Source organism: Galeopterus variegatus, unplaced genomic scaffold (genome assembly GCF_000696425.1).
Source record: "Galeopterus variegatus unplaced genomic scaffold, G_variegatus-3.0.2 Scaffold465, whole genome shotgun sequence".
In the NCBI taxonomy this organism is placed as follows: domain Eukaryota; kingdom Metazoa; phylum Chordata; class Mammalia; order Dermoptera; family Cynocephalidae; genus Galeopterus; species Galeopterus variegatus.
In genome coordinates, this window is record NW_007726576.1 from 730,359 (window position 1) to 738,923 (window position 8,565).

General features: G+C 38.2%; 1 protein-coding gene across 1 annotated transcript in view; it reads left to right on the forward strand.

Annotated features, from left to right (window-relative positions):
• Positions 1-493: 493 nt before the first annotated feature.
• The window catches only part of CENPJ (centromere protein J), a gene marked incomplete at its 3' end in the record, with an annotated part of 35,238 nt that continues 27,166 nt past the window's right edge, over positions 494-8,565 (forward strand). The window contains exons 1-5 of the mRNA XM_008569097.1: positions 494-513; positions 1,236-1,745; positions 2,247-2,370; positions 5,573-5,872; positions 7,753-7,864. Of these exons, the coding sequence (XP_008567319.1) occupies positions 1,302-1,745; positions 2,247-2,370; positions 5,573-5,872; positions 7,753-7,864 (980 nt within the window). The remainder of the gene's footprint in view (positions 514-1,235; positions 1,746-2,246; positions 2,371-5,572; positions 5,873-7,752; positions 7,865-8,565) is intronic.

An 8,565-nucleotide genomic window follows, 5' to 3' on the forward strand; every position in this document is an offset into this window, starting at 1 on the left:
AAAAAAAAAAAAAAAAAAAAAAATTTGGGTTTTTTTTTTTCCCCCCCCCCCCAACACCCCCCCCCCCCCACCAAAAAAAAAAAAAACGGGGGGGGGGGGGGGGGGGAGTAACAACAAAAGACTGTAAGCAAACGGGGAAAAGTCATCTCTAAAGGCGTTAGCCTTGAGTCTCTGTCCTCCCTGCTTTGCTGGGACACGGAGATACACCGCTCCTCTACCGCTCCGCTTTATTTCTAAGACACGGGGAGCCAAAGTCTCCGTCCACCGGAGCAGTTTTCTCCGGGAAGCGGTGTTCCCGCGCGCCCGGCCGCCCGCCCGCGGCAGAGCGGAAGGCAGCGCGCGCGCAATCCCCTGGGCAACGCCCGTCGCTGTGGCGTCTCTGGGAGTTGTAGTTTCCCTGGGCCCAGCGGGCCCGCGCGCAAGCGCACAGGGGCCGGTGAGAACTACGCTTCCCAGGAGCTCTCGGGACGGGGCGGGGCTCCGGCCGGAGGTGGTGACAGTGGCGGCTCATTTGTAAGTGCGGTGGCGATTCTGGCGCTAGTTTGAGGGGCTGGAGCTGTCGGGCGTCGCAGAGCGGTAATTCGTAGCGAAAGGAGCGGCGGAGCTCGTTGCCTGCCGCCCGGCACCTGAGAGGGCCGCGGGGCGCGGGGGATTCCCTTTGGGGCCTCGGGGCTGCGCACGTTAACGTTGCATTGTGCCGGAGGCCTGAGCAGCCGCTTCCCCGGGGGTCTCCGTGCGGGGCTTGGCCGCACCTGAACCTGCTGTTCTCAGCGCAGGGGACGCAGCGGCCCGGCAGGGCTGGTGAGGTGGCGGTGCTTGCTGAGCTCAGTCAGGGCCGCGCGCTCATCCTTGTCAGGGCCTTTTCCCTTAAAGCTTCCTGTGGATTCGTGGCTTTCAAGGAAGTATTTCATTTTGGGTGACTGATAATTCACCTCCCGAACCAACTACTTATATTTTACGGCCTACGTCCACTTCTTCCCCCCTCACTAGAGAATTTATCTTTTTTCCCCTTTAGATAGAATGTTTACGTAGCGCTCTTTGGAGGTTTCAAGGCTGTCAGTCTGAAGCTTAAAAAAAAAAAAAAATGTAGCTTAACGCCCAATCGCTTTGCTGATTAAAGTCTTTTGTATACCAAACATTAGTAAATTTTCGTGGTGGGTTGAGATTTGGGCTAGTTTTGAGTAGAACATATAATAGCTGTAAGTAATACCTCTGTTGGCTCTCTTTGTTTACAGGCATTGGGAATTCATTGCTCTTCTAGCTTTTACATTATGTGAACTTAGTAGTGTCATTGGTCTAAAATGTTCCTGATGCCAACCTCTTCAGAGTTAAACAGCGGGCAGAACTTCTTAACCCAGTGGATGACCAATCCTTCTCAGGCTGGGGTCATACTAAATCGTGGATTTCCTATTTTGGAAGCAGAGGAAGAGAAGGGAGCAGCTGTGAACGTTTCTCCCAGCTTTCCAATTAAAGCCACACATTTTTCAAACAGCCTCAGCTTCATAAGTGAAGAAGATTCAGTTCGTGAAAAACAGAAGTTGGAGTCTGACAGCCCTTACAAACTGCAATCAGATGAATCTGAAACCCGTATGATCTTTCCTTTAGTTAAAAAGGGACCACAAATAGTGACATGTCAGGATGCTCCTGGACACCAGGAAGATAACAAAAATGACTTTATCACAGATCTTGAAAGTAAATTCAAAGAAATGGCTTATAAAGACCCACTTTTAAAAAAACTTGAACAGGTACAATAGGATTTGGCCTAATATGTATTTGTGTTATTGCAGATTTCTTGTTTTTTTCCCCTTTACTCCAAAATCCTTAAAAATACCAGATTTTGCCTTTGTCTAATATGAAACATTACAGTGTATTTAATATGTAAGATATAACACTTAAGATAACATCTTTAAGTTGCTACCACATTTGGTAAAAACTAAGTTAGAAATGGTTGATCAAATATTAGGGGAAAAAAGTTGGTGCTACATTGATACCCATCCTATTTTAAGAATCAGAGGATTCATACTAATTTTTCTACTTTTTAGTTGAAATAATTCATATGATTTCCTTCTAAGAAATCAGATTTTAGAGTTCTAATGGCAGATTTAGTTGCTCAGGGATCCCTTTCTGAAAGTATTTATGTGGGAAGATATGAGAAGGGAGCTGGGAGAGATTAAGGTAAGCATAAGGAGCAAAGGTCCATGAAGAAATGTAGTTAGTTCAATAAAGTTAATTTTACATTTAAAAAGCTGAAAGAAGTACAACAGAAGAAGCAGGAACAACTGAAGAGGCAACAGTTCGAGCAACTACAAAGACTCTTGGAAGAACAAGAGAAGCTGCTTACTCTGGTGTCTGGGCAACGTACACTTCCAGGTATGTTTGCTTATGTAGGGTCTTCAGTTAGTACAATGAGAGACAGTTGCATACATTTCTTACCTTTAGTTGTTTGACAGGTTATTTCTACCATTCCTCTAATCATACGCTCCAATTTCTTTAGGGGCCTGGCAGATAAATGTGAAATGGTGGTGGTGTAATATAACTGGGATAGGTAGGAGCTGGGGCATTCTGGAGCACTTGTGCCCTGCTTAAAGGCATTCTTGTTTATTTTAAAAAAAGGCCTAATAGAAGAAAAGCCAAAGTTGGCCTAGAACTACTGGTATCCAATCCCTGCCTGATGAATGAAAATGTTCAGAGTGATAAAGGTAAATATATGTAGAAGCCACTCTGCTCAACTGAAGAACCATACCAAAAATATTTCCTGTGGTTGTAGGTAACAGTATTCAATTGTATGCTGTATCAGTGAACAGAAAGCATCATGTACTTATCAGGGAAAGAAACTGTTGAAATGTGATCTGAAGTGGTGGTTTGAAAGTGTTTGATCACACTCCATAGTAACAAAAACATTTTAAATCATGACTCAGTCACAAAGAAGTTTCACACTATCAGTCTTTATTGGTGTGCTTGGCATGTAGAAAGATATTTTCTATTTTGTTTATTCTAATTCTCTGTCATTTTTAAAAATGCCAGTCATGACCTATTGTCTGATGATAAATTTATTAATGGATTGTGTCCCACAGTTTTAAAAGCATTGAGCTAAGCAATGTGTTTTCTTCTTGGTGCACCTTTTAAGTGAAATACTTCACTGATTCAGCTAAGTCCTGGTTCTGTTCAGAGAATATAAAGAAGAAAAGACATTGGTGAATGAGTATACAGTGTGTGGCTGGGTGGGAGAGGGGGTTGGAGGGTGGTGATAAGTTGTAGCAAGTAAAGAATGTTTTAAGAAATTTGGATGTTTATCCTGGAGAATATAGAGAACTTGGGGTATGTATCTTAAAATAGCTGAATGGTTCAGCATTTCCTTATAGAATACATAAAAAGAATAATCAAGATCACTTAAATGACAGCCTGTCATACTTTTTAAGGTAGAACTAGCACTATGGTAGAGTGACAGGGAAGCAGATCTCAAAGTTATTAATATGAGAACTAGCCCCATTCAGTTATGGAACAGTTTGCTTTGGGGCAGTGGTTTTTAGACTTTCTGGTCTCAGGACCCCTTAGCACTATTAAATTATTGAGGACCCCAAAGAGCTTTTGTTATATGGGCTGTATCTATCAATAAGTTACTGTATTAGAAATTAAAACTGAGACATTTAAAAACTAACTCATTTAAAGTAATCTAGTTACATGTTATCACAAATAACAGTTTTTAATGAAAAACCTTTTCTAAAACAAGGTAGTGAGAAGAAAGACATGTTTTACATTTTTGAAAATCTATAACTTCTGGCTTAAAAGAACTCAGTTGAGTTCTCATATTTATTTCTACATTGAGTTTCTTGAATTATGTTGTTTTGGATGAAATATGTGAAAAAATTCCAGCTTCACATGGATATGTAATTGGAAAAAAGAGAGGAGTGTTTTACTAGCCTTTTCAGATAATTGTGATTTTTCTTCTTTGATATTGCACCTTAACTCAACAAGTGGTTATTTCTTAGCAGTTATTTGCAGTAGGGAATCTGAAACCATATTAAATAATTTTTTGTACTCTATTACATTAAAGTATATTAAATATATTGAATATCTTGGTGTTTTTGTTTGGTTTTGTTTAAGAGTCTTGAAGTATTGTAAAGCTTTCAGGCTCATGGTGCTGTCTGTGTTTTTCAAAATTCTAATTTTTCTCTAAAGGTCAGTTTTTATCATTGGCAGCAAATACTGTCAGTTGTTTTTCTTGAAGTGACTGTCTCACTTGTTTCTTTTTTGAGAAAATGTCTGCCAGATAACCAGGTTTAAATAATCAATTTGTCACTCGTTCTTTCAAGTAAAAATGGTGTTCCTTGGCAGAAGTGGCTTGACAGCCACGGCTCGGTTTGCAGCACGAGTGATTCATATGTGCTCCCCATTTTGTCCCATAGGACGTTTGAAAGACATGTGCTCAAGGGTTAAGGCTTAATAAGATTAGTATTACGTTTTGCTACTTTATTAGGACATTCTTAAGTGAAAGGTTTTTTTTGTTTTAACTCTGAGTGCGTGGTGTTGATATAGTGACTTCTAGCACAGTTGGGTTTGCTGTCTTACTTTGCGTGAAGGTGCGATTTTTCATTTTGCTTTTGCATCATTAGTACATATTTTATGAAAATAATTTTGACCTGATGGATGCCCTGGACGTCTTGTGGACCTCCAGGGGTTTACATACCACATTTTGAGAATGGCTACTTTAGGATATTACTTTTATGAAAGACCTCTTTGATGGAAATGGGGCTGAGGGGTGGGGTGGCTGTTGGTCAAAAAATGCGTAGATGGGGGAGGGTATTGCTTGCTATAAAAAAAGGGGAAGGTGAAGCTGATATTCAGTGAGGTCCTACCTGATTTTCCAGTTTGATTTGTGGGCTGGGATGAGGTAGATCAGTGATAGGTGGCAGTGGCTGTTTTATAAAACATTTCCCATTGTGTCTTCACTTCCAAATTCAGGTGAGGCCATCCAGGAGAGCAGATGGCCAGCAGCAGGATGGCTAGTGTGCCATCTTCCCTCTGAGAAGCGTAGCTCAGGGAATCTTCTGTTTATTGGGTTATTTCAAAAGCAGAGACTTAAGAAGCAAAACAGACAAAAAGTAATACAGGAAATTTAGAAACTAAAGAAAAGTGCAAAAAGCAAAAGTCACTCAGAATTTAACCACCTGACGATACCAAAATTTTAAAAGTAATCTAAATAGGGGAAGGAGGAGCGATACTTTTATAGGCAGTTATTGGTTATTAGGAAACAACTCAGATCATCTCCATAATGGTCTGCATTGGTGCTCCATGTCCGTGTCTGTCCCAGGGCTGCAGAGTTGACGGCTGCAGTGGTGCAGCCCTGCCATACACATGCTGCCTCTACAGAAAGCATCACATAAATATGATCTTACTCAAAATTATATTCACTTTGGAATTTTAAAATTTCATGATTTTTGTTAAACTCTTTCTATAAGGAGCAAAAAATACTTTTATCACTTTGGACAATACTTTGTGGGGTGGGAGTCACTACTAGGCAGAAGAGAAAATGTAGGAAGTTGTCAGCTTTGTTGATTTTCTTAATTGTAAGGTTTTACCTTACTGCCTGATGATCAGAGCCAGAGGTACAGATCTCCAGGAAACTCAAATGCCACTGGAGAGAAAACCACGCCCTTCTTACCATCATATATGTACCCAAATCAAGCCCAAGAAAAAACTCATGCTTCCAACATTCTGTCTGATGAACAAAACAGCTTCTGTAGAACTACTCATCAAGATTTTGTCTTATCTTCAAAAAGTACTTCTTTCAATTTGTTTGATGAGGCGCAATATCAGGATGTGCTTGTGAAAAAAAATGATTCTAAGGAAGAAAACCATAACCATTCCACAGGTGAGTTGCTTATGTTTCTCTCTTCTGTACCTAACTAACAATGTTACCGAGTTGTCCTAAGACAAGAGGAGGCCTTTCTGCGATTTTCCCATCCCCTCTGGTTTTAATTGTAAGGTCCCATTTCCACATGCTGCAGGGCTGCTGAGCCTGAATCAGACCCAGAGGCAGGCTAGGATTTAGGTTTGAAAGAACAATTACAGGGCTCATGCTGACTTCATACTTTACGTGGTAGTGGGGGGTGGGGGGCTTTAGAAAGGGAGGTGACAGGTTCTGCAGGTACCATTTTTATTTGAGAGCTTTGAGATTGAGGTTGATTTAAAATGTGTATGGTGGTGGGGGGGAACCTGATAGAATATGTGAAATGTGAGAAATAGGTTGTTGGTGGAAGTTACTACTCATAAAAGAAATCCCCCGTAACCCAGATACTTGGATTATCTTCACTGTGCCCCCAGCACCCAGCACATTCCTGCCAGGGAACTGACGCTTAGCATTTGATGGTATAAACTTATGCTGCTCTCTTGGTATTTCTAGTGTATTTCATTTTATTTTTAAATTAAATTTATTTTTTATTGTAATATAGTTGATCGTACATATCTATGGGGTACAGAGTTAAATATCAGTACCTGTGTGCAATATGTGATGCTCTCAGATGTATTTCTTTCTAGTCTTTTTTATTTTTTTGTTTTTGAGCCCTATTCCTGCCCCCTGCCCCCCTCTTTTTATACATTGTTGTAATCATAGAATATTGAGTTCTTTTCCCACTCAATATGGAAAATTCTTATGATACTTTCTGAAGTCTCCATAACAATAATTTTAATGTTTGTCATCATTATGCTAGCTATCAAATAAATATATCAGTATTTAATGTTCTTTGAAGTAGGACAATGTTGTTTCTAATATTTTTAAAATTTAATTTTATTTTTAATTTTAATGGTGTTTTCATGAATGTTAATTCATGAAATATATAATATATATATATTATATATATAATATATATATTATATATATAATATATAAGTTATAGAAAATATAAGTTATAGAAAAATACAAATAATATAACAAAAGGTGTCTGTACTCTCTGTTTAGGATTGAACATGTTTGTGAATAATGCTTTATTCCTAATTTAGACTTAATTCCTTCATATGGAAAGCTCAAATGTCTTTTTCTTATTTTTTTTTTGCAATATGTTTCCCTAACCTTTCACTTTGGAAAATTTCAAACATCCAGAAAAGTTGAAAGAGTACTGCAATGATTACTTATATACCTACAACCTAGATTCAGTGGTTAATATTTTGCTATACTTACTGTCAATATACTTATGTATGTGTATATGTGTATATCTATATATCTATGTCTCTGTTTACATCTGTTTGTATATAATTTGCTGAGCCATTTCACTGAAAGTAATATTCATTCTAAATATTTCGGCACATACCAAGTAAAAATTAGGACATTACTCCATAGAACTATACCTAAGGAAATCGACAATTCCTTAATATTTAAGTCCACTTGGAATTTTCCCTGTTATCCCAAAAATGTCTTTTAAAGGTCTTTTTTAAAGAAAGTCAAGATCCAGTCAAGTTTATGCATATCCAGTCAAGTTCATGCATTATGTTTCATTGTTATAAGTCTGTTTTACTCTAGAAAAGCCACTTTTTTTTTCTCATGACATTAATCTTTTGAAGGATGTCAAGTGTCTTAATAGGGGTTTTGTAGTTTTTCTTTATCATATTAAAGAAATCCTTGCACCTTCTAAACTTTTGGCATATGTTATTTTTAATTAAATTTTTTTTTTAATCATTGTAAGTTGTAAAATTTTCATGTCTTAAGACTTTAATCTGCTTCTTTTAAAATAAACTGTTCCTAATTTTTAATCCTAGGAGAAGATACTTTATCATGTTGGGAGAAAATGACAGAACAGATTCAGGAAGGGAATGATATGAACTTAAAAAAAATTGATGGTTCCTCAGAAATGGTTAATGTTGAAGAAAGGTATTGTTCATGTTGAAAGAAATAAGAAATGTGACAGTTTAACGTAATAGCTAGCTTTTATTATTGAGTGCTTTCTTTGTTTGAAAGATGCATACTTCTCTTGTTTTTCCTTGAATATGCTTTTAAGTGTAAGGTTGAAGGTACAACCTAACACATACTGTCAGCAACAGAAAGAGGTTGAGGAGATACATCAGTTAAAGTAGATTTGATGTTGTATTGGAAGAATTGAGTGAGGTTTTTCACTTAAGAGAAACATCTGGGTAAAATTTATCTTCTCTCAAGTAGTTATATTCTATTTTGGGGAAGAGAAGAATTAAGTATTAGAGTCTCACATTTGGTGTCACTTATAAATTATAATTGCATAATTAGTTATAGAATTACAAAATTTTATGGCAAAGATAAAGTATGTATTTTACCTTTTTTTTTTTTTTAAAAGATGACCGGTAAGGGGATCTTAACCCTTGACTTGGTGTTGTCAGCACCATGCTCACCCAGTGAGCTAACCGGCCATCCCTATGTGGGATCCGAACCCTTGGCCTTGGTGTTATCAGCACTGCACTCTCCTGAGTGAGCCACAGGGCCGGCCCGTTGTTCATTATTTTCTTATATATTTGAAATATTTATTTATTTCTTCTTCTTATTTTTTTTTTTTGTCTTTTTTCCGTGTCCGGCAACGGATCGCAACCCTCAGTGTTGCCCCC